The following is a 26,375-nucleotide window of genomic DNA, read 5'->3' as shown; positions in this document are numbered from 1 at the left end:
ACTGCATGCTAGTCATTAGTGCCGGGGCACCAATCAGGAGCTTAGAGTTGTCAATACCTGACTCTTACAGATACTATGGCCATCTGTCAGTGTATTGTGTAACGGCCTAAACAAATACGGGGGAGCTCTTTTGTACAATAAGAACAAGGTGTACGATTCGATGGAAAAAAATAATCTGTCAAGTATGTAATTCAAGAGATCTGTGAGTGAAAATAATTTCAAATAGCTCTGACTGAACTTTTAATTTTTTACAAGTCATTAAATATAATAAAAATCTGAGAATGAATGGTTAAAAAGATGAATGAAATTGACAGTACAGCTAGCCTCCTCTGACGATGGAGCCTTCTTAATAATACAACATTATCCTTATTTGCCCTCTTCACTCAAATCAAAGGGATGGACATTTATGCATGAATGACATCAACCCGGCAATTAAGTTTGCCATTTAAATGAGAGAAGGCCTTCCTCACCTCGCCTGTTTGTTTTTTTCCCTCTCTCTTCTTTTTTTTCTCTATTCCCCCTCTGTTTGATGATGGTAGAGGGTGAGCTAGAATTAGGGCGACGGGTCTTCCTTTGAGTGTCAGCCTAAAATGATCAGAGTAAAGATAAGAGGGTCTAGCAGCCCTCAAATCAGTCAAAGTGCCAAAGTCGGCCTTTTTCTCCTCAATTACCGGGTCTGTGAAGCCAGGGAGTGGAAGGCGCAGAGCCTGCTGCATTACTAAAGAGACAATCTATTTCCCCTTTGACCAGAGGGAGAGAAATCATTATGGCATGATTAGTAGCTTCGGCAGTGGGCGAGCATGGAGGTACTACAGGAGAATCGTATTAATTGCCTTAGACCAAGTCATGAGCAGGATTGTTTTAACGTTGATTTGTGGACCTGTATGACTAGCTGTCAGAGATAAAAGCTGATGTCAGGTCTTAGTTATACTGGCAGACTTCGGGCACGCACACAGAAAGGGTTGATGTCAAAATGAGCTTCCGTGGCTGCCCTGAAAGTCTTTCTCTATATGCCTGTCGATGTCTTCCTCTTTGTCTTTCTTCACACTTCATAGTTTTCCTTTACGCCTCCCACTATCCCACTATCCCTCCCTCTACCTCCCCTCCCGCCCCCCTTCCCTCAGATGGACTACACCCCACCCCTTCCCGCACTCCCTTTCTCTCTCTCCTCCAACTGATAGCTGCCTTGGCCGATTATTTCATCCAGTGTGGTCCACTGAGAGCCTCCTCTCCCGGCTTTGGAAGAGCTTTAATTAGCCATGTTAATATCCCCTTCATTGGCCTTAATATCACTCAACACCTTCCTCCATCTCAGCGGCCACCAGGGTCCCCCTGTCCTGTCAGAACAGCTGATTATTGAGAAGGATAGCTTTAATCAAACCTAATTGCAGTTCATTCTTTCTCTCTATCCCCCTTTGCCCTCCATTGCCAACATCTAATGGCAGCGACGACTTGATATCCCATTAAAAAACAATTAAACAACCTCCTTTTGTCTCCGTGCGTGCCAAAACACCAGCACAAACTTCTGTAGATATTTAAGAAGTAAAAGAGAGAGAGAGGGGCCTTGTCTTAATTGCTCTCCTTTTCACCAAGGACCAATTTGCGCTGTGCTCATGGAGAATCTTAACCAACTCAAATGTAATGGATGCTATCGTACCGCCACTTCTGTGGACTATGAAAATTAAGCTTATCTTTTTAGCAGAGAAATTGTGCTTAATTGCCTTCATAACAGTAAACATAAAGAGCTACTTTATGATAGCGTGGGCACTCAATTTCTTGTGTTTATTGTTTCTTAACTTTTGGTTTCGCTGTAGTGGAAACAGTATGTAAAAGCATTAAAGTATCCAAGAGAAGAGACAAGACTAACTCTGAAAGTAATGCGTTTCTTTTATGAAGTCAGTGTATTGCCTGGCAAATGTATTCTATCTCTTGCACTGACATAAATTGTCTACCAACGGCTGATGCATGTACATGCACATGCTCACACACACATACGCGTGTAGATGTGCACACGCACGCACACACACACACACACACCCACACAAACACACACACACACACACTGGCCTTACCCAATCTGTATGAGAGGCGACAGACAAATAAAAGTCGTATTTCAGGTCTGCTTTCCGCAGATGTCTGCTGCTCTACATTATGACTCTTTGGGGAAATAAAAACAGGGTCAGGGAATTAGAGTACATAATGGTCATTTTGATGATCAGCCAACAGATGCAACCCGAAAACACAGTGAACACAATCAAGCGAAATGCACTAATGACAAGTCAGGTTTTTTATGGCCTCACCACACACCGACAGGCAATCAGCATTCTGGCATGGGTTAAAACGTCTTTTATTGATGTCCAAGCCAAAGCTACTTGGATGTGGAGTGAAAATATTTTCTCACCTCTCCTCTCCCTCCTGGGCCCTCAGTGAAGCCCTAGGTATAGGAGTCTATCGAAGAACGCTTCTAAATGACCAGTGCATGTGTTAATGTGGCTAGGGTTAGAAGGGTCATTTCAGACTCTGATTTATGGCCTGGCCGGGATCCCACTGGGCGAACGCAAAGTCTTAAGTGTTGTGAAAGCGTCCTCACAGGCCACACAAGCCACTGTATTTAGCTGAATGAAATGGCCATGCAATCTATGGTGCAATCTATGGTAATCCAATGAGCTGCTGTGATTCTGCGAGCCAAGTTAGTATTACAATAGAAACCACACTATTGCATATATAGTAATGCTAGTGCAATGTGATGAAAAATAAACATCACAGCGCACTATTTATAATGAATCGGAGAAGGCAAAGGCACAATCAGTCATGATTCTGTGGGGAGAATTTGCAAAAACAACAAGTCAATTTCATTGTTTATTCAGTGTGTTTGTGTAAGATTTTACACAATAGGCTACATTCTTGTCGGCCTTGTTGTTAATATACCCCTCTTTAACTGTTTTATATCTGTGAGGCCACTTCTGAAATACAGCTGTCAATACGAGGCTTTATCGATAAATTCTGGGAGACCCGTGAGAAAGCGGCAGAGGAAGGCAGCTTACAAACTAACCAAGCCCAGATCTCACTCAGACGTGACATTTGTTCAGAGACGATTAGCCAGGTTGTAATTTGTGGCATAATTGCCTCACCCACCCACAAGTGCATGGGTGTGTGTATGCGTTATGCGTGTGTCTGTGTGTGTGGCATACGGTGGTCCCAGGAGTGTCCGCCTAATTGCCTGACAGGACTATAAGTTTTGTGGCGCGCTCTCACCTTGTTAGGTCCTTTATCCCTGATGCTCTTCAAACAAGACCTGGTCACAGGTGGGCCTCATTTGCTTCCCTATTGAACAGGAGAACTTTAATTGCACAGGGGGTGTCCTGGGATTAAAGAGGTGGGTGGAATATCAAGTGACTTCCTGTATGTTAGTGGCAGATGGGTGTTTGGAAAGACCCATGAACTCAGGTGAGGGGATGAGATGAAAAAGAGACTGATGGTCTTGATTTTGAGGGAATAATAAATACTGCCCAAACTTCCCAAACTGAAACAGTGTAGCGTCATGTTTGTGAATGAACGGGTCGGACGTGTTTGAGGATTCTTATTTAAATATTCTATGACTTTGCTATTTAAGAATTTAGCCTAAAAGATATAATTCATAGTTTTCCCTTTTTTGTTTTGTGCTCTCTTTCAGATTCTTCTTAAAGTTCTTTCTCAAGTGCAATCAGAACTGTCTGAAGAATGCAGGGAATCCACGAGACATGCGCAGATTCCAGGTAACTGAAATCTATCTGTCTATCACACATATGTTCTGTCTATTTCTGTCTCTCACTGTCTGCCTCTCTCTTTGTCTCTCACACACGCACACAGGTGTACAAATGCATCAACACACATTCACATATGAATGCGATTCTATTATTGGCACTGGAGGAGGCAAAAACCAGGGAAAAAGAGAGTGGGGGATTTTGTGTCCTGTGTGCTCTGGACGGAATATTTATTAGGGAATACCATCTGACACAAATAAGGATATAGGATTTAAGAGTGTCATCAATTGTGTTCCTGACAGCTTTCTGAGCCTCAGCGCAGAGGGGAGGACGTTCCAACCACATGTAACAACAGTGTTAACTCAGGATCTGTCTGGCAGCGGAAACGCATACCTTCTTATACACACATATGCGCAAGCACGCAGACGTACACACATATGGATGTATGCACATACAGGCTGGGAGCGCATATATTTGCTTTCTGTATATGCCTCGCTCAGTCTTACTCACATATGCATGTACTTAAAGTTACACATATACAGTTCTCTGCATAGCCAATGAAAACCACTTTAAGCCATCTGAAAACCATCATTATTGTAGCTTGACAAAATGCTGTGATTTACACCAAAAGGACACGACCACTGAGCACTTTTACTGCTTCTTTAACCCTCTCGCTTCTAATGTGTCAAGTAGTTGAGCCTTGAAATTATCGACCTCCCCGCTGATCCATTTATCCAACTATCCATCCATCCTACCCAGACATTTTCACCACAAGCAGCCCACTAGGTCAAGGTGAGAGAGTGAGACTTTAGTGTGATTTGTCCTATCAGGATAACGACAAACTACAGGAGGGCGTCTGTCACTGACAGCGCTGCTCTGTGATAGACACACAGGCCAGAATCCTCTAGGAGGAAGCCCAGACATGAAACAGACAAGACAAGGTGTCCCCTCCTGATGTCACCACCACCAGACCTCCCCTGCCTCCTCAAATCTTCCCCTTAGGGTGAATGTGGACTGATGCATGACAGCCACCAAGGGCTTTCTCCTCTCACTTTTGTGTGTCAGAAGGAATGCAAAAACTAAGTTGCTGCATCATTCTTTTTGTGAAACTAAAATGTATGCATTACATAAAAAAAACAACAAGATTTAGAGACTTTTTTTTTGTTAGTGATCATCCCTTGTCCTCAGTCCAACATTTAGTATGCCATTTTTCCCCAAATAGATTTCCCAGATGCTCCACCATAGGTGTTTCTCTGGCCAAAGTTGTGTATTCTGCATGCCTTCCACTCCACTTATTACCCCCAAAAACCAGCTGGAGGCCAGAGAGGGCCCAATCCATCATCCTCAGCTTGGCCCAGCTCTGAACCTGCTCACAAGAATGGAGCTCTTTCACTTCCCCTTCTCTTCCCTCCTCCCCCTACACCCCCACCCTTCCAAAAACCAACCAAAAAAAGCGCCCCCCCTAAATTCCACTGCTACAGCGAGGTCACTTACCGGCGAAGCAAACCTGAGAGGGGCTCTCTGTTTCCGGCTCAGAAACACTTTGGCCATTCACATGCGGCTCACTGTTTGGAGATGTGGTAGCCAAAAAACAACAACAAAAATAAGCATTATGAAATATGGAGTGTGGCTTGGAATCTGATCCTAGTAAAATGTTTGTTGAGTGATGGGATGGAGTACGGTTCAGCTGCTAATGACTCCAGTAATATTTTAAAAGGGAGGCCTTCCATCCTCAAATAGATGGACAAGCTGATCAATAATTCTGAGCTTCAGCTATGATGACAGTTGGTAGAGTGGGTAAACGGAAATGGTATTTTAGTGATTGAAAAGTCAATTAGCTCTACACAAATGCAAGACACTAAAAAGCAAGAACAAAATGGCTGAGAAGCAGCATAACTGTAATGTGATATGTCCAAAGAGAGCAGCCGCTTGAAATGGTTTGACAATAGTAATCAATAGCACACACAAGCATGTACCTGGACACAGCAGAAATGTGAATCGCCTATACTCCCAACAACGTCAGCAATAATGTCAGTAAAAGCATATTTTTTCAGTCTTTATTTTTACCCTAACAAAAAGCTTAATCACATGTTCAACCTTCATTCCTGTTGCAGGTTGTCGTATCGACGACCGTCAATGTGGATGGCCATGTCTTGGCCGTCTCTGACAACATGTTTGTACACAACAATTCCAAGCATGGGCGAAGGGCTCGCAGACTCGACCCTTCAGAAGGTACGCCTCCTTATCTGGAGAATGGTAGGCACATTTTTACATCTTATAATTTGCTACGCTTTTTTTTCCTTTTAGTTTTCTTTCAGACATCCTCTCATCTTACAAATCACAGACCTAGTTGCCTCTAGTTCCTTAGAATCTTTTATTTCTTCATCACTTTCATTTTTACTTTTTTGAGTTGCTTTTTTGCCTCCCCCACACCTATTAATGTTTCTTGACTGGAAATAGTATGTATTTGTCATTTTGATACCACGAAAGATGATGGTCATACTCAGTCTTATTCATGATTAAAAAATGTTATACTGCTTCCAGTCTCCTAATGCACCTACATTTGTCCTAAAAGCCTATGTGAAACATGATCAAATTGCGTAAGAATTTGGCTGTGAGGTCAATTTCCTGTCATTGGGTTCTGCAGATTTTAGCTGTGAGAGAGCTGAAACAGGGGGAGGAAGGAGAAAGAGAAAAAGAAGGGGGAGGGAAGAGGGGGGGGGGGTTGATGGTGTGTGTGTGTGTGTGTGGAGGGTGGGTGGGTGGGTGGGGAGGGGGGGGCAGCCTATGAGAAAAACAGAACTTACTGTTTTTCTTCCAACTGATTCCATATGATAGACTGATTGCCTGCTCAGCCAAAAGAGAGAGAAGAGGGACCACCAAACCATGGGAAATTCAAAAAGTAAAATGCACTAAACATAACCTTATGACCCTCGTGGCCTCCACTCGCAGATGGGAGCACACAAGGCTGAAAAATTTGTAAGAAAAAAAAAAAAAGGAGAGAACTGACTTGGGCCAATTGTGCAAATTGCTTATCTTCAGATTTCAAGAGCCAATTATGGCTGGGCAAACAGTTTATATACACCACTGACTAAAACAAGCTTCTCTACACATTAATAGGCATTAATGGTTCTATCACCAAAAGCAAATGTAATGTTTAATACAACAACGACTAATAAAAAAAAAAAAAAAAAAGACTAGACAATTAATATATCTCAGTGCACTCCAGTCCTAGTGGGGGAAAAAGCTAATCTATTTGTTTTTGTCTTTATTAATGACTCCTCTACTGGAGAACAAAATCAAATAATTAAAGTCCTGCCCGGAGCACCAAAGTCATTATGTTCGCTGACGTTCTGTTTGTGTGTTTCACGTTTATGACACGATAGGTGTGGATCGCCTAGCAACCAGTTTCTTAATGAGGAGAGCAATTAAAGAGGTTGAGCCCTCGCCTCCATGTTCCCCCACTCCCATGGGACCCCCTGTGTTGTGTATATGTGTGTGTGTCTATGTATGCGCATGTGTGTGTGTGTGTGTGCTTGTGTTCTTTACAGGTTACCCCAACCCATCCTTTTTTTCCTCTCTTCACCACACTCTTCAAAGCAGCAGAGTGACGCCCCGTAAAGCAAGAAAAGAAGCTATTGTCAACCGCCCAGTTGAACATGTCTTTGTCTAATAACTTTAATACCTTCCCTCTGCTTAACCGCGTGTGCTCTCACAAGTTGAGATCTATTTTTTTTTTCTCTCCCCCTCCCAGGCTCAGCTCCATAACAAACTAATTTAACATGCATCAACAACGATCGCTCGCTTTGTTTGAGTCACCTTTAACAAACAGAGATGTGACACATGAGAAAAGGAGAGCCGGTCATAAAATGTAATTCCAGCCTTGTCCTCCATAGTGCTCTGACAACTAGCAGGCAGACAGACAGCGTGCTTTAAATTAGCAACACATTCTTCCTTGCAAGTTCACTGGGCGAGAAGCCTCAGATATGTGGCTGGCTGAGTGACTGACTGTGTGGCTGAAACAGTGAGGCATCCTTCCTCCCAGCTCACACTGCACTTGCACTGGCTGCCTCGCATTGATCAAGAGGTGCTGCCCCCTATTGGCGCAGGGGCAGGATAGCCTTGTGGATGACAGACTGAATTTCACCATGTGACATTTGTGTTCACTTGTGTGTACTGTCACACAACAAGCTTATGCATTCAGACACGAATGTGCTTTGTGGCTGCCTGTCACTCAAACATGTATAGATTCAGGCTCAAAGGTGCATAAACATGCTCACAAATAGCCGGGTCTTTCACACACACAGCATCACCACCCCCACGCATACAGACACACATGAACAGCACAGCACCAACACACACAGACTCTCTCTCTCTCTCACACTCACACACACACACACACACACACACACACACACACACGTTCCTTAGCTCAGTTCCACCATTATAGAGCCCCAGACAATATAGGAGACTCAGCATAGAGCCTGCATCGCCTGCCTCATTTGCATGCCAAGTGGCTGTAATGCTGTTAGGGTTTATGCAATAAAGACAAGTGAATCCAGACTGCTGGGCCTAAGAGGAAGAAAGAGAGGGAGAAAAGAAGGGGGGAAAAGGAGAGGAGGAAAGGAGAAAGAGAAGGAGAGAGTATGAGAGAGAGAGAGAGAGGTTGAGAGTGAGAGAGAGGCAGAGAGAGAGAGAAAGAGAGAGTGAGAGAGTCAAAGGGAACAGATGGCCCAGGGAGAGGTAAAAGGTATAATCCCATCAGCTGCACTATCAACCGACCATCTGGACATCCCACAGCACAATTACAACACATTTCAGCAGGCAGAACAAAGGACGGCTTCGCGGGGCCACATCAGACCTGTTTGAGTGTCATAATACTAGAGCTGGGACCTCCTCTGCTCAGATCTCCGATCAGTTTTGACGTCCTCTACAGCTAACACTAACCAGAGAAGAAAAGATTAGGACAGATCACAAATCAGCTGCCTGGGGTCATTTCAGAGCATGGGGGGGATCTTGAAATAATTTCAAGCACACAAACAAAATGGATAGGGAACGAATTCAAGACCCAAAAAAAAGATAAAATACCCCAAAAATAAATCATGACATGCAAAGTTTGCAAAGACTTAGTGATGCAACACCCAGACCGACAGACCGGCTCTTTGCATCCTCATCCGTCCACTCCTCATGATGCCTATCATCTGCTGAGGGGGCATTGTGCGTGTCTGTCATCAGATAGCCTGCGCTGACTGTGTAATCCACTTCGCCACGGTCCCCATTCAGCACATGCTCCCCTCTCTGTCTGTGCATTGAGACATATGCAAATTTTTAGGCAGAAGGGTGGACGGCTTAGGGCCTCAGTCGCTGCCTCTCCATGGGTCCTTCTGTGTGTGGGAGGGGGCACTGGGATTTCCGAGGTGGTGCGTCTGTGTTTCTGTGTGTGTGCGTGCGTGCATGATTGTGTATGCCTGTCATAGGTTTCAGGCTGCAGCTGCCCCCCAATAGTCACCGTCACCATCAGGCCCTTTTCCTTTCCTCCTCCTCTTTCCTGCCCCCCTCTCTCTCATCCCCAAAGTCAATTTGTTTACAGTAATTTTGAAGGGTGAATTATTTGCTGTAATCGTCCGCACTGATGAAGGTCAGGCCCTTAGAGGGGGCCCAGCATGCCCATAGAGGGTTGGTCCTCTTTCAGACGCTCCGCTTCGCAATTAAGGAAAGCAAATGTCACTCCTCCAGGCCTCACAAATGAAAATCTGTACGAGGTGATTAGCATGAAGTCAACAGCGCCTGTTAAAGTCAGATTCCCTGTAGTACCAATGTGTGTGTGTGCACTTTATGGGCAGGGAGAGAGAGCAAACATAACCTGAACAGACCCAACAGCAAGGCAAACAAAGGGAGATGTCTTGTCTGAGGTGATCCATACAACAATGGCCGACTGTGATTTACTTACTGGATGGAAAGGATAATAGAGGTTTAGAACTGAGCCTGTAAAGGAAAAGGAACTTGCTGAAATAGTTGCTCACATTTTGAACAGCTGGAAAAAAAACATGCACAATTCATAGTGTATTAAAAGATATTGATGGGAATAGATTAAATTTGATATTGCTATTTTATGGCTAGCTGTCATGCTATTTCTGTTGTAAACACGGTGTTGTGCTGAACACCATATTAAGGTAATGCATCAAATGACAGTGAATGTGAGGCACCAGATCACTCAAATTAGATTATAATAACAACCCAGACTGTTGATGAATGGCAGAGCTATGTAGCAGAAGTCATGCCAGATGAAAAGCATTGTAATAAACAATATGAAATGGATTGAATCGATCACAAAAAGCAAGAAAAAAAAAAAAAAAAAACGTCATCTGAATAATTCATGAGTGCATTTCACGTTATGAAACCTGAAACTACACACGGTGTGCACTGTACTGCATATGCAGAACAAAGGTAATGAAATAACATGAACCAGCAAAGCTTTAGCTTGTCATTTCCACTTTAACAGCCTGTATTCTTGACTCATTTAAGATGTGTTCAACTTTGAAATTTTACTGTACATGCGGGTGCATGCTTAATCAATTCTGATAGCTACATTTGCCCTGACACATAATTTGCTCCATCAAATCATTTTCCTGGCGAGCCCAGCGTTTAGCCTTTGTGAAGTGGACCATTTGAAGGGTCTGCTTAACTACACCACTCCAGCGCGCTGATAAATGATTTTGATTCTCATGCCTTAAAGGACAAATCCATCATTTTTTTTCCAGGGGCAATTTCCATGATATGTCTTTGTGAGAGAGACATGGAGGGCTGAATGTAGAGGTGATGCAGTAATATGTCTGTGTGGAAAGATACATGGGCCTGACTGTTGAAGCCTAGGTGCTGAATTTGCTCTTCTCTTTGTCTTGGATAAGCAGCCACCCCGTGCATTAAGGCTATCAGTCCCAGTGAGGGATGGACCACTGGAGGAGCCACTGTCATCATCATAGGGGACAACTTCTTTGATGGCCTACAAGTCGTTTTCGGCACCATGCTCGTATGGAGTGAGGTATGATGCGGAATTTCTCATTTCTCTCTACAGATTTGAATAAAGTTCAGTCATAATATTAGGAATCCAGCTCTTTTTATGTAGAAAAATCTATTTTATTCAAAACTGTTAAGACAAACTTTCTTGCCAGAAGTAATAAAAGTACAGACTCTAGCCTGTTATTGCAGAGGGCTCATTATTTCTTTTCTTTTTCCTCTGTAATCCAGCTGATAACTCCCCACGCCATCCGCGTCCAGACTCCACCTCGGCACATCCCCGGTGTTGTGGAAGTCACGCTGTCCTACAAGTCCAAGCAGTTCTGCAAAGGTGCCCCTGGGAGATTTGTCTATACTGGTGAGTCAAAACCTTCTCTTCCTCTCTCTTTTTATTTCTACAGGCTTCTCCTGTGCCCCCCCCCCCACCCCCCCCTCCACCCTTCCTCTCTTCCCTCTGTCTGGATGGAGCCCTCAGCCCTGAGTCCAGGCGCTAATCATGATAAACCAAGGCCTTGCTTGCTGAATGTTAAATGTGTGAGATCTGCACTGCTAGCGAAAAGGTGTTTCGTGGACGGGCTCCTACAAGTGCAACTCGATCCCCGTCTGACCTGCCATCATACAAGGGCGCTGCCAAGCTCTGTTAAACTCAAGCTGTCAGGATAACTCATTCTGCCAATTCTCTTTATCTGCCCTGTTGTGAGACAGATAATGCTTTCTGCTAATTTGCTGATTTTGTTAGGCAAAATGTGGTTTCATTTTTTATGAATCAGATTAGAAAAGCAATATCTAGGTTAAGTGCATGAGTGTGTCTGAAGTTATTCTCGAGTGCGTGTGTGTGTGTGTGTAAAAGCATTCATGTGTGTTCAGTATGAATTCATTGGAGAGAAAGTGTGCAGGAGGCGAGAGAGAGGTGTGTGTGTCACACTATAAGTAAGGGATCTGATTATCTTGGCTAACAGAAGGAAGTGGCGGTCTTATCTGTCATCATTGGTGAGGAGACAGAGGTTGCGGAGGTCAGAGCCTGTCTGACCTGGAAGCCTCTGTCTGTTCCAACTCTGATGGGCAGAATGAAACAGGGGCGCGTCAAAGCACTCTCACTTCCCCCCAGCACCCCCAGGCCTCTAGCACAGCCCTGGCCTTGAGCACAGCAGAATTGCAAAGTGGGGGCTGCCCCCCTCCCGCCCCTCTCCATCCAGACCCCTCCATCCTGGGGCAGCTGTTTCTCATCAAGTCCCCCTCTCTCGCTCCCCAAACCTCCACCTCCACCAACACTACCACCCCCAGCCATGCGTCCCCCTTCTCCTCCAACCGTGCAGTCTGGCCCAGCTCTCCTGCATTTAACCTCCCTAGCAGGAGCGGAGCAGAGGCCAACAAGGCACCGGGATAATGAAACAGGAGTGTAGTGTGGCTGCGTAAGTGTGTGTCTGTGTCTGTTTGTGTGAGAGTGTGAGAGCAAGCGAGACGGAGAAAGTGTCTGCGCGCGAGTGTGTGTGTCTGTGTGTACATGTGTTACTGCACAGCCCTGAGAAGGTGTATAAGTTAAGACATTAATGGCTTCTATAGCACCCTGGTGAAAGTGCCAGGTCCCTTAAGAACAGACCCCATTAGTCACAGAGGCTAAGCGGATTGGGATGATTACCATCAGGTTTTACTGGGGAAACGTGTCCCCTTCTCTCTATCTTTGTTGATTTTTTCCTCTCCATTCTTCCTCTGTCTTCCCTGGGTTCCTACTCACTTCCAGTTAGTATAAAGATACAATTACCCCTGGAGGCAACGGTGGTACAATTGATTAGTGCGGTGAATTAAAAGAGAAAGTCACCAATAGACAGGTCCGGCTTCTCTGCTCTGCTATTCCCTGTGTGGCTCACCCTGATTGTAGGGTTGATGCTTGAGAGAATGAAAGAGAGAATTAAAGAGAGCAGAATGCATAACGCTAGAATTAGATATCACTGATTCCATATGTACAGTAATTGCCAGGTGAAAAGGATGTTAGCTACTTCTCTCGCACATTAAAATGTGAATAGGCTGATAGATTGAGTGCACGAGAGTGGATATTTAAGAGTGAAACGGCTCATTTCAAACCATAGCTTTTCTTTCAGTGTTACAGCACTTGAACAAATGGCACGACACAAGCAAATAGATTTGAAGTGACCTCGAGTTACAATAGCAAATTACATGAGCTGAAAAAGGGCATGCGGTGACACAGCGCTGTCTAAAAGGCGCAAAATGTTCTGGTGTCATATTGGAGAGCAACATGTGCATATCAAAGGTCTAGTTATCAAAGCATATGGCTTCAAGCGTGACTTGAGAGCACAGCTTGAGAGGAGTGCCTTTTTAGGCTTTTTTTTTTCATGTTGACTCTTCTTGCACCACCACCCTAATTGTGGAGATTTAAGTCGCTCAATTTAAGAAATTATCACAAATTACCAAGAGTCAACATAGAGGAGACTGCAGTCGATTCGAACAGCAGAGGGACACGTCCTCACTCGGGTTAGTACCCTGGAACTGCTCCAAAACTCACAATCCATTCTCAGAAAGAGAGCACCGTGTAGTGTATGTCAAATAATCCTGTTGGCATTGACTATTGAATGTTTAAAACACTAACGAGACAAACAGACATACTATATAAAACTTTAGTAGGTTGTAGTTTTTCTGACTGCTTCAAGGAGCTTATATTTGTATTTTAATTGGCACATTTTTAAAGGAATGGCAGGAATGAAAGGAATTGTTGCTATTTTACAGTCTATACCTTTTTACTTTCTAACAAAGTGTTGCTATTTTACAGTCTATACCTTTTTACCTTCTAACAAAGTGTTGTCCCTTGGAGCTTGCTAGCTTGTCCTCTGTCTAATCCATGTATTGGTTATCCATTGGTCAGGACAGGACTGGTAGAACCAACTGTCAGCAAGGTTGTAGAAAATCAAAAGGAGAAAGTCCTAGCTGTGCCTGAGTCAATACTTTATTATACTTTACTCTTTATTAAGCGCTGCAAAGAGTACATGCTGGTTTTATCAGATATTTTTCAAACAAAAAGTCTCAATTTTCAGCCTCATTTGCAGCATCGTAACCTTTTTACAACGTAGTTACAGTACTGTATGAACGAGTAAATCATAAATAAAAACTTTGACCGTACGATTTATCCAATTTAAGCTCCTAATTGCATCAGAGCTTTTGGTTTTCTATCTTGGCCAAGTTTCCACGAGAGCTCCCCTCCAGGGGCAACGATGCAGGCCCTTGGTAATATGGTTCTGCAAGCAGTCCTAACACACTCAGCCACTATTTATCCTAATCAGTGACATCCACATAACCAGGATTGCTTAAAATGAACCCCTTCCGCGCCCCAGAAAACGCACATTTACCGGGACCCCATTTGTCATGGGTAAATTGAGGGTCAGTAAACTTCGCCTGTATCCTCCAGTGGGGATCCAGGACATGCATCATAACGTTAGGAGAGAATGATTGGCGAAGGCGAGCTGTCACACATTTGTCAGGGGGAAGGGAACATTATTTGCTAATTTCCCAAGCTGGGCACTGACAGGGTGCTTCGTCTTCAGACCTTTGGTGACCAGCATGGCTTCTCAGCTATTAGTACAAGTCAAGTGTTTTTTCTTTTTTCTTTTCTTTTTTTTTTTCCTCACTGTAAAGCGGCAGTAATAAGAGCCATTCGTTCGACCTCACATGATCGCAACACACTGGGTGAAGGATTTTGGATGAAGCAGATGCCCCATACAGTGAGCTGCTCTTGCCAGGCCTTAGTTGAGGCCAGACAGCCTTGAGGGCTGATGGATCACAAACTTTCCTCGTCAAGGTGACGCTATCGACTCCACTGCACCAAAATCTGACAAAATGGGTATGAGGCAGTCATTCATCAACATAAGGACAAAGGGGTCATGTGTGCTTCACTCAATACTGGTGGAGAGCAAGAAATGTCAGCTCTGTAAGGGGTGGAAAAGTACGATGTGGAAGTAAGAAGTAAGGTCTCTTTTTAGTTAAGCTTCAACTAATTTTTTTAACTTCATTCATTTAAAAACAGTCTTTACATTCTGCTTGCACCAAAACTGAACCGGCAACCTTGTTGTGCAGCAAATCAGATATATAAATAGTGATATCCAGCTTTGAAATCCGAATTTAAACACACTTCCTGTTCCACTCTTAGAAAGAGGGAGAAAATGGACCCTCCTCTCCAAAAGAATTAAGTAAACAAACACAGACGTCTTTATCAGAGCACATCAGATAGGGCCCTGTGCTGTTCAGCCTGTGAATCGGGCCTATCCTTACGTCTCCTCTCCACCCTGCCGTCACTTTGAAGTCCCAGACTTAGAAGCTGATCAGATGGAAAGCTTCCTTTTCATTTCCTGTCCTGAAGGGTTGGGTTTGGTACGCAAGTGGTTGCTGGTCAGTTCTGGGGTGTGGCCTACAGCAAAGATATGCTATAATCAAAGGCATTCAAGGAGGTATGTAAACAGATCTGCTTTAGACGTGTACTTGCCGGCACAACACCGTAGTGCATATAAGCACTGTATATTTACAATTATAAATCTGTTACACATAGCATTTCAAATTGGAGACTATTTAAAATTTATCTGCAGATTTAAAAACAAAAAAAAATCACCCTGCACTGTGACACTTCTGGAATGAGAAAGGATGAAATAGGCATTTGTAAATGTCATTGCAACAGTCAAGTGGGTTGTAACCAGTTGGCACAACAGTTTTAGCATGTGTCAAAGCATGTTATCCACTAGCCACATCCCCATACCTGCCTGTCTCATTACAACTCTGGTATTTAGCACTAGCTCCACAGGAGTGGAGCAGACACTCGTTGCCAAGTTAGATGGGCTTGGTTTGAAGGCCTTGTGAGCTTGTGTGGAGCACGACAAGGTTCCACAGTGGAAGGTCCTTGTGTCCAATTAGAGGGCTGACGTGACACGTGCTCGCACTCCCCCACTGTCAGGCAGCTTGTCAGGTAGGCTTTGAGAAGCACACTGTGGCATTATTCCACAGCGTGTTATCAGCAAGTGACCTGTGAAATCCAGCTCCAGGAAATTGATTGAAATAAGTACTTGCTAGTTGAGCATGTATTTTCCCCCATTACATCTCTCTGTGAAATGTATTGTGAGTATCTTTCAAGAGAAAAAATGAAAGTATGGGTGTGTGTTTTCTCCCACCGTAAGGACGGTATTCATTGATTTAATTTTAATTGGACCCACTTTTTGTCCCACAGTGTCGTTAGAGGTCTGTTTTGTAATGGTTCTTAAAATGGATTGTCCTCACCAAGTCACAGCATCAGTCCTCTGCCACAGGAAAGATAGACAGAGGAGGCAGGGAGGGGGGCTCTTGATAGACGAGGATCTTTCCCCTCCTCCTCCTCCTCTCTACCTCCTCTTCTTGCCCCATTTTCAGTATGATCCACACCCAACGGGCTTTAAAAGAACTCCACCTCTCATTCCCCCCCCTCCTCTATCCCTCCTCCGCTGCCGCATTTTGATTGAAATTCATCGGCAAGTTTATTGAGAAATGAATGAGGGAGGCAGCACGGTATTGACTTTGAGAGGAAAACACAACTCATCTTGAATGAGGGGGAAAACGCGGCCGTAATTTAGCCGTCATCGATCTGTACCCCGTCCATGTATTGATCTTCATTTTACAATATTAATTTGCGCTTGCAATCAGCTGTGAAGGGAACCCATTTGATTTCTGTTGGCCAGTAATGTGTAAAAGTCCGCCGACGTCCTTAGAGAAGTGGCACACATACTTTAGATGTAATCTAAGAGGATTGAACAGGTGTCTTTGGCCCTTTCTAATAATACAACCAATATGAAGGGAGTCTGAAATTATGGATGTGCAATCTGTAACATTGCTCCCTTTTAACCGTGTTAATTACATTTTATCTGTTGCAGGAGCAATATCTGCTGGAGACTGTAACTGTCTAGGTTTTTTCATCTGTATTGGCTCAAAGTTCATGAAATTTCAATGAACATTGATCTGTCTCCATTGATTTATCTTAACTGCAGATCTTTGAAATTTTAATTTCCTGTTCATCTTGAGACTGCTGGAGATGGAATCACTCAGTGATAACTGGCTGCAGTGGATGGAGATGATATGGTCAGTGTTAAAACAGATGAGGTTTGCTTTGCGTGGGTTTGCTGTGAACATTCCAATTTGGCTTGGTTTGGTTTTTTAGGATGGTCTCTACATCTGCATGCGTGTTTTCTCTTCCCTCAACACTGGAATATATTGTATCTATACTGTGAAGCTGCAGCATGACCTCTGAATATCTTACCTTCTTTGTATGTACAATATTCAATTTTAACTCCTTACAGTGACACTGAGAGATTTATTCTTTCTATGTCTCCGGTAAACTCTGAGATGAGGTCATTATGTTTGGCGATGCTGTTCTGACCTGCATCCATCTAACAGACTGCAGGTGCCTAGAAGGCTTCAGTTAGACTGTTTGACAAGTCACAAATGCAATAACACTTGAATGAACTTCTGCCTGTGCTGTTTATCTGTCTCCCCCTTTTCCAACTCCCACTCCACCTCTAATTTGTGTTAAGGGGAAAGAAAAAAATAACTGCTCAATGGTGTAGGAGGAGTGGAGATAAGCTCGAAGCAGTTAAGTATAATTAGCGAAAGTAATAGCTGGCAAATGGCAACAAGGCTAGGTTTTTATCTCCTGGAAAGATAGAGTTATCGTAATAAGCTGTAATGGCTGGCAGGAATGCTAGTACTCTGTGCAAGCTTCCATTCAGGCTCATAGACTTAACAAGGAACAATTTCCCTTAAATTTACTGCTTTGCTCAAACATTTCCCTATGTTTATACCCTGATACTGTAAGTCAATACATGTGTTCAATCCACTTCCATATAGACCGAGGGCACATAGTGGTGTATTGCCATGTAAGCACTTCTGGCTGCCAACGTCGGCCATGTTACACTGTTCCTGCAGAGCGGTTACTCATGTCCTATTTCTAGAGAACATGGAGAAGGAGCAGCAGACCACACTCAGATGCCATGTACACGCCATCCACTCTACATTTTAAGTAAAGTGGCGAGACTGAGGCGGCTAAAGGAGCTCTCAGAGAAAATGTGTTGGTGGCATGAAAGGACGAGCAGATTAAGGCGTCAAGATGAAAATAAGATTGGGAAGTGCACATTCCAGTCAGAGGAATTCCACTGAAGCCCGGCCATGAATGCTTGTACGCATGCGTGATATTCAAAATTGGAAATGATATGGTCGCAGCTGCACACAGAGTCATGCATTCCATTTCTCCATATTCTGAAACATGATCATTCACTCTCTAGAGTCAGAAAACTACAATATATATAAAAAATTCCTTTAAGAAGGAGCGGGTCTTTCTCTTTGTCCAAAATCATCTGTTACCATGTTAATTTTACCCAATAATTTGTTTGGTTATCAGCTGTTTAATTTGAAATATATTAGCTTTCACTCTGTTGTCTCATTACTTTTGTTAAATTCTAATCATTTCTGAAATTAAACCATGGGAAAAAAAAATCTATGAACAATTATATCTCCTTATATGTAACACAAGCAGGGAAAAAGACATGAGCGATGTAATTGGACAAAACATGTTGCCTGTCTAAATCTCAACAGAAGATGAGAGAAAATGAAAATTCTATTAGTCCATAATGTTCCCGCTGCCCCCCCCACCCCCACCCCACCGGCTCCCCCCGCCCCCTCCCATGTGCTCTTCATCTCTCCTGCAAAGTATTCAAATGCAAGCCCTGCCTTACCTCCCCGTGTCTCTTTTTCTCTAATTATCCATGAGGTCAGTAAGCAAAATGGGGAAGAAGCCAGGAGATCAATACAAATTATCCCTGAGCAAACCAGTGCTGACAGTTTGAATTGCAGCATATGTTTACCCAAAATCAGGCAATTTATCTTAATATCAGGCGAGTAATGCAGCAGGGGTGAGAGGTCACACAATCTCTCCACCTCATAATTACCCGCCTCTAAAACAGGAAAGTGGTATTGATTGGCCGCGGGCCGGGAAGCGGGCGTGACTGGAACGTGCCAGCGACCCCCCCACTGCACCCCTATCGTACCCCCCCCCCCTCCCTTTTCCCCCTGCCTTCCTCGGTCCCTCCTCCCCTCGGCTAGACTCCCCACCCAGTGCAGGATTTATGGGATGTGTATGGAGGGTTTCCTTGCAGCGACTGAGAACCCTTACAGAGGGGGTAAAAAGGGGTGGGGGGGGTGAGAGGCATGCTCCTTCCACACCCTCACCCTCCCTTCTTTCACCATATTGTGTTGGAAGGACGAGGAGGGCCAAACTAATTTTGGCATGCATGGAGTCATGCAAGGGCAACGCAGAGCTAGATTTGCCTGTTATATCTTTGGAAGAGAGTAAAGTTTACGACAGAGTGTGAAGTTAGAACATAATGATGTGCCAAGGATTAAAAAAGACACAGGGTGAAGAAGTGGGAGTGTAAGTGGGGGGGGGGTGGGTGGGGGCGGCTGCTGTCAATGTGTGTGGTGTAAGAAAAAGTAAGGGGAGCAGTCCCAATGATTCTTGTAAAAGCTCAGCAGATGAAAGAAAATCTTTGCTCAGAAGAAAAAATGTGCGGAGCAGTGCGATGAATACACACATAACACATTTATTGTCCGGATTGAATATAAGTGCTCAGTATATATCATCAGCAGCTCTTACAGGATTATTGACATTGTCTGTATCTGTCTGCACCAGTGTACATGCTATGACTACAAAACTGTCAACTCATCAACTGACAGCACCGTTTAGTGCTAATGCAAGTCTCCATCAGCTGTCAAAAGCATTTGCATGAAATCAATAGCAGATGGCGGTCTGTGTCACCAATTTCATTACGCCGGGGTTGTTACAAAGATCATCTCCATGATAGATGAGATGGCGACATGTCGACATGTGGAGATCATGCCTGACGCTTGGACTGCGACTGCACAACACTGAGCCTTGTTTAAAACCTAGACATAGGACATTTTTTTTGTTCAGTTTGACAGTTTGACCCCATTAAATACTGTATATAAACTGTAAAAAACATAAAATAAATGTTTAAAATTCAGTTTAAACAGCTCTTTAAGGCTACATCTCCTACCCTCTAAATCACATTCATCATAATTCTTCGGTTTGCTTTTACAGTAGGGCATCATTATCATTGGAGAGGCATATCAAACAGAACACCTCTCCCAACCTAGGTCTCGTCCTGTACTGTACGTCTCTCCGGCTGTGTTCCCAGCATGCCTGGCGGGTTGTGTAGGCCCCAGCTGAGGCAGAGGACAGGAGAGCGTGATGTATCACCCTGAGAGAGCCCACTGACAGCCTCTGATGATGGATGGCCTGATTATGGAGTGCTTTTTACACATACACAATTTACATCACACTGAGCAGCGGGGTCTGGCAGGGCTGCCGTGCACATTCGCTCTCTCAGCCGGGCACACACACACACACATACACACACACACACACACATGCTCGTGTGCATACACATGTACACATGTATGGGACAGCCAGAGTGCATAGATAAGAAAGGGGGTGGAAATAACAAAAGAAAGGGGGCAAATTCCTTGCTACAGCCTTGTCATGTACGATCAATACGGCAGATCAATCCTTTATTAAGGAGAAGATGGCGTTCCCCCACATTGCGAAGCAGACCTTTGTCGTTTCGGGACGCATGATGACATGTCAAATCAGATTTCCAGCAGTGTATGTTGCGGTGGCGTGGGGTTTACTCAGGTGTGCCGGGCCAATAGGACTGAATACCACTGTATTTGCAAGCTTAGATCCTTGCTATCGATTAGCACCCTGCATTGTCCATGCTTGAACACATAATTGCTCCATTTGATCACGGTCGAGCTGGCAATTACTGTATTCAGGTTTTTGCAGAAGCGATGCATGTGTTCGATTGTGCGTATGCCAGTGTAAGTACACGTGTACTGTATGTATGCGTGAGTAGGTAAAGTGTGTGTGTGTGTGTGTGTGTGTCTGTAGGTTGCGTGTGAGCATGCCTGCACGTGTATTTAGATGAGGGGGAACAAAAGAAAGAGTGAGAGACATAAATGTTCGTTTTCCTGCCGTGACTCCCTGGTTTGTGCTTCAGTGGCCCTGCTTGGCTGTGTGTGTGAGTGTGTGTGTGTGTGTGTTGAGGGGGGGGGGTTTCTTGCTTTCACTTTCTCTGTTGTTCAGCAGGTTCAGCGAGCTGTGCGGTGTTAATGCTGAAATTACATGCTGAGTAATGAGTGATGGGCCAAATTACAGGCTGAACAATGAATAGAGGCAGGCAGCTCTTATTAGTCTCCATAGAAAGCCATTGATTTATGAAGCGCCTTGCTCGGCGGAGTTACTCTCCTGAAAATGATATCTACATTGGGAAGTGATGTTCTCTATTAAGTCGTTCCTTCCCCCTTTACACCGCTCTCCTCCTTTTCCTCCCCTCCCTCCCCTCCTTCTCTCCTCTGCCCTCCCTCCCTCGCCTTGTCCTGCCTATGAGTGTACACATGATTGTTTAGAATCAGGCGGAGCTGTAAGGAAGCCTTCAATTACCCATTAGGACTGTCAGACATAAAACGCCCTGCTCTCACCAAAGTCTGGGTTATGATTCATTTACTTTGTGCCTCTGATTCATCGCCCAATATGCCTCATGCCCCAGATTACTATTTGAGGGGTGGAAGAGATTAATGGCTCCATGGGATTTGCTGCCGTATTTCACGGACCCAGTGTTGCAGTACAGTTGGTGCAGAAGGGTGAAATGACAGCAACTTACACTAGATCAATGTGTGGACAGCCTTTCACAGATTATTAAAGCTCTGTTAGATTAAAAGACCCCCGCTATGTAGTTTGCTGTAGTCAATATTCTCAAGCAGATAAAAAGGGGGAGGGTCCCTCTGAAGGATTCTCAGACTCTCAGACTGATGTAGGTCATCACGGCTGTTAATGGAATAACACTTGGTGACACAAGTGTCAGAGGAACCCGTGTCATTTTCCGTCGCTCCCCCCCACCCCACCCCACCCCACCCCGCAGCTGATGATGTTTCATAAAACATCGTCTCACCCCTGAGGTTTCTTTGAAATTAGGCATTCTGAAATGACTTTTGTACTGTAAACTCTAACAGATTTCTCAATTAGTTTCTTCCTGTCTCTGGCAAAATTGGCCCTGAAATGGTTTTAATTTTCATCTTCCCTCTCTTTCAGCCCTGAATGAGCCTACCATCGACTATGGTTTCCAGAGGCTGCAGAAGGTCATCCCCAGACACCCTGGTGATCCTGAGAGGTTACCAAAGGTCAGTACAGTGTCTCAGCTGCGTAGAAAATCATCAAACGGCAATGAGACGGAGCTGTCTGGGTTATAATGCCTCAATACTCTGAATGTGACAAATAAACAAAATAACATTACCATCAGCGCAGAGCACTGTGACCCTAAACTGTAACAGCTTTGCTTCACATATGTGGCTTACCCACTAACCAGCGTGGTAATGGTATTGGTTTTGTGTGAGGAAGAGAGGCGTAAACTCTCTGTGTGGTAAAATAGCTCAATCAGGCGTTTTCCTCTCCAGTAGTCTGTGGAGATGGTAATCTGGTCAGAAACGACGTCTGCACCCTCATTACCCCACTCATGTTTTCCTTTCATTTTCTGCAGCTCGATTTGGTTTAATCTTTTGTTTACAGAACCCTGTGCCGTAAACCCCCTAGTCTTACTGCAGCTAATAGACAAAGACTGTATGTTATTATGCTTCGGCTTTCTTATTGTTTTCTTTTGAACCTGGGTGAAGGAGTTGAAAGCCACATCAGTTTTAGACACACTGGTGTGGCACATAAATAGGCTGCCGTATTGATAGAGCTGAGCATGAAAACTAAGGTACACAAGTTTTTTTTTTATTTGCCTCCCCTGCAGAAACTCTTTGATTCTTTTACTCTTCTCATTTCCCTTGATTCTTTTACTATTTCTATTTCCTATTGATAAAATCTATCTGTGTGTTTTCACTAATTGCCACCCTGCCAGTAACTATTTTGGTGACTGACGTTCCAGATGTGTCAAGTGTAATAATATGACTGATTAGTGCGTTCAAAACCCCTCGGCTTGTAGTAAAGCGGTGGCCACCTCAGAGTTTTAATAATACTGTAAAACCTTTAAAGACCTTATCTATTAAATCCCAGCATGCAACACAGCAATATCATTAACGTCCAACGGACAATTTAATAAAGAACAGACTGTGTGGTAGCTATCGATGTTTGACCAAGGCAACGCGGAGAAATGGAACATCACAGCTAGTCCCTGGTTCAGTATATGAAGTGTTTCAATTAGACTCGGTCCCTGTGGAGACAGGAAACAACACCTAGACATGAAATGTTACTCTAATTTCAACTGTAAACGTAGACCAAAAGGTAAAGTACACTTACCTCTAATATCCACATGACTTTCACTATCTCCGCAGGCAACATCGGTCAATCTAGCTGCACTGTTTCAATTTTATAAAGTCACAGTGTCTTTGCAAAATCCGCATCTTTTGAACAAAGGGAACAATGCTGTTAAACAGCTTTATTATGGACAAACCTTACTTCTTTCCTTGAATACAAAACGTTGTTGGCTGTGAGACAGATTTTGACACTGAACCCAAGATTAGTTTCCTGGGTGCGCGTATACTTAATATAGCATGCTCTCCCAGCCTTTGCATGAAACAATCACAGAGTGAGATGAAACCCTGCACTTCCAATAAACAACATAAATATTTGATTTGCTCTCTAATGGACCCAAATATGGGGTTCAGGGGGCATGTAAATGATCCCACCAAGTGATTCGTCATTGTTAAGCTTGCCATCTGAGGGTCAGCTCTCGGGGTCAAAAGCACATTCCCAATAAAACAGCCCGCGGCAGGCTGAGGCTTGCATGTACATTTGGAATGAGAACAGAAACGGCATATAGAGAACAGCCATTACAGGGTGCAGGTGAGGTAGGGAGACTCTATAAAAAGAAGATAAAGCTGGAGGACGCACGGTGTGCATTAGCGGAAAGGCAAATCGACACCAAGCCTACTCACCGCCTCTACCCCCCCCCCCCCCCCCCCCCCCCACCCTCCCATGACTTCACCCTCCAGTTGATAATATTACTGCGCTATTGATTTCCACCAGCCTTCTCCCTGGGACCAGTAAGACACGTGGTAATTGTAAGGAGACAGAAAGCCAATATGGGAGTGCTCATGGATAGCAAGGGATGCACGCTAATATTGTTGCTACACAGAGAAAAAAAGGGGGGAAGCTGCCTCTGATTGAAGTTTACCTCGTAATTCTAAGACAACATCGTAGATGACAGTCTGACCCTGTGGGAGGAGTGGAGATATAAAAATTCAATGCAAAGTCCAGGGTGAATATGAAAGTAATAAGTGTGAGCAGTCAAGTGATGAGAAAGGAGATTGGTTTGCGGGCATCGCGTTAAGTGAAGAGAGACTTTGGAATTCACCCTCCTTTTTAAGATCTTGTTATAAAACAATTTTCTATTCATAATATAAAAAAGACAATTTATAATACCATTTTGTGCCCTCTGGCAGTAATGGACAAATAGACTGGATATCACATTATATCACACTCAATTTCTCTCTTCTGTAACAAATTAGATTCATTATGAAATTAAAAGTGGAAACTCAATATTGTTTTATTATTAAGCTGATTGCTTTGGATTCTTTTCTTTCCTCCCAAAATGAGCATAAGCCCATTCTTTTCCAATTCTTTGTGTAATCCACAAGGAGAAAATATTACAAATGTGTTCATGTCAAGCAATTACCCATGTATTTAAATGAATCTCTCTTCCTGTGCTCTTTGAAGTACCTTCATCTAATGGCCCTATGCTTCTAAATGCATTCATTACCTCAGGCTAGAGCTAACAGAGTAATTGCCTTACAGTTTTATAATGGCATTAGCACTCCAAGCTACATAACCTAGGCCCTATTTTATTAACTGTGATAATATAAATACAACATCCATGTTAATCTACTGCTTCAAGAATCACCACGTCTCCTTATTGTTAGATATTTTTTATAACATGTCATTTGTTATGGCTTCCTCTCATATTTTTCTCAGCAATAACGTAAAACAGCTTCTAAATCTTAGGTGATCTGTCATCTGAGCCGGCCCATTTAAACAGTTGTTGAACACGAGACCTTTATGCAAAGCATGGCAAACAATAGCAGAAATCTGTCACGCATTTGTCACAGAACAACAGAAATCATTTGAGGCCTTTAATTGTTTCAATTTAACATGGTGTGTTCTGATATGTCTCCATGACAAGAAAGCCAATTACACTTATGCTGGAGTAGCATTGAGATTTACATGGAAATGCCCTCAGAACACTATTCTGTGTTAATCGTATTCACAGCGTGAGCTGATACGCATGAAAGCGTCTCGTCAGAAGAAAACAAACTTCTTCCTTGATTGGGTGCAGCACTTCTCATCATCCTCGGATATGACTAGGTTGCCACTTAAGCATAGCCTTGCGAGTCAGCTTGGTTAGTTAAGACACCACGCGGTAAACGACAGATTAAGGATGAGAGGCAATATCGTTTTCTCTCCTCCTTTTTCCAAGCTGTCCTTATGTCACTGCTGCAAAGTACCATATGGACAAGGAGGGAGAGGACGTTTTACAGAGAATGAAACATGGCTTGCGAACGTGACAGTCTTAATTGCTTTAATTGTTGTTTAAAATTGAGAGCCATGTAGGAGATCTTGAAATATGATAGAATAGATTATTGGTAATTATTAACTGCAGACAAAAAGAAAGAAAACCACTTTATCTCACTCAGCAAGAGAGAGAGAAATCTGTTCTGCCTGATGAGAACACATCAAGACAGCTGGTCCTCTCATTTAGTCTACCTGCCTCACGACAACCATAATTCTTTATTTGTATGCAAACTAGATGCATGCAACGTTGAGCATACACACCAATTTCAGAGGTAAATGCCCATTCTAAGAGCCACCCATCCGGTAACTTGGGGTGGATTAAGCGATATGTTTCTATAAGAGAGCATGGCATATGCTGGAAGTGGCTTCTACAGTGATTCATCTTGATAAATCAAGGACTGTGGTAGATATGCTCCTCAGGATGAAAGGGCCCATACACACACTCCGTACACACTACATACACTGTGCCTTGGAAATGCAGGCCAAGTCTTGGAGGCCGCTGTTTGAAGGCGCGAAGGCTGTGTTTACATTCATTTACGGCAGCTGCCGTCTTAATCCCACACTGCTATTGCCAAGTGATGGAACACTTCAGACAAATTACTGAGGCCCGCAAAAGAAAACACAGCGAATGTGGGAAGAAAACAAGCACCATCTGAGATGTTTCTGGTGACAGATTTGCATTGCTTTTAACCAGGGTTCTAACAGCACAGTCGACAAATCTCTGCTCTACAGCAGGTGACAACAAGCGAGCATTTTAAAAAAAACACACGCAACAGCCATGTCTGCAACTTGCCTTTGTCAGATTAAATGCACTCTAAAAGGAGGAGAGGGTTTTCATAGAGCATATTGCCTTCTGTATTATAGAAAACAAAGAGAGCAGTCTGGTTGCTTGAGAGGGATTTAATTGTAAGTGCTGAATTCAAAGAGGAGATAAAGACACACAAACAGGCCAAACC

The 26,375-nt window shown here is 43.7% G+C and overlaps 1 protein-coding gene and 1 long non-coding RNA gene across 8 annotated transcripts in view; one reads left to right on the top strand and one right to left on the bottom strand.

Annotated features, from left to right (window-relative positions):
• The window catches only part of LOC121911964 (transcription factor COE3), an 80,041-nt gene that overhangs the window by 47,039 nt on the left and 6,627 nt on the right, over window positions 1-26,375 (top strand). For 3 of the 7 annotated variants that reach the window (XM_042433947.1, XM_042433950.1, XM_042433946.1), the window contains 5 exons: window positions 3,674-3,755; window positions 5,858-5,999; window positions 10,655-10,785; window positions 10,992-11,118; window positions 21,943-22,031. In XM_042433947.1, the coding sequence (XP_042289881.1) occupies window positions 3,674-3,755; window positions 5,858-5,999; window positions 10,655-10,785; window positions 10,992-11,118; window positions 21,943-22,031 (571 nt within the window). Of the gene's footprint in view, window positions 1-3,673; window positions 3,756-5,857; window positions 6,000-10,651; window positions 10,786-10,991; window positions 11,119-21,942; window positions 22,032-26,375 lie in introns of all 7 variants that reach the window. The other 4 variants (XM_042433952.1, XM_042433949.1, XM_042433951.1 and 1 more) reach the window with 2 other exon arrangements.
• LOC121911968 lies at window positions 22,519-25,498 on the bottom strand. The gene is made up of 3 exons (XR_006099986.1): window positions 24,026-25,498; window positions 23,149-23,252; window positions 22,519-23,062 (listed from the first exon to the last, which is right to left on the bottom strand). It is a non-coding gene; the product is annotated as an uncharacterized LOC121911968 (long non-coding RNA).

Source organism: Thunnus maccoyii, chromosome 14 (genome assembly GCF_910596095.1).
Source record: "Thunnus maccoyii chromosome 14, fThuMac1.1, whole genome shotgun sequence".
Taxonomy (NCBI): domain Eukaryota; kingdom Metazoa; phylum Chordata; class Actinopteri; order Scombriformes; family Scombridae; genus Thunnus; species Thunnus maccoyii.
The sequence above is the reverse complement of the archived record's forward strand: the minus strand, read 5'-3'. Positions and strand labels throughout refer to the sequence as shown.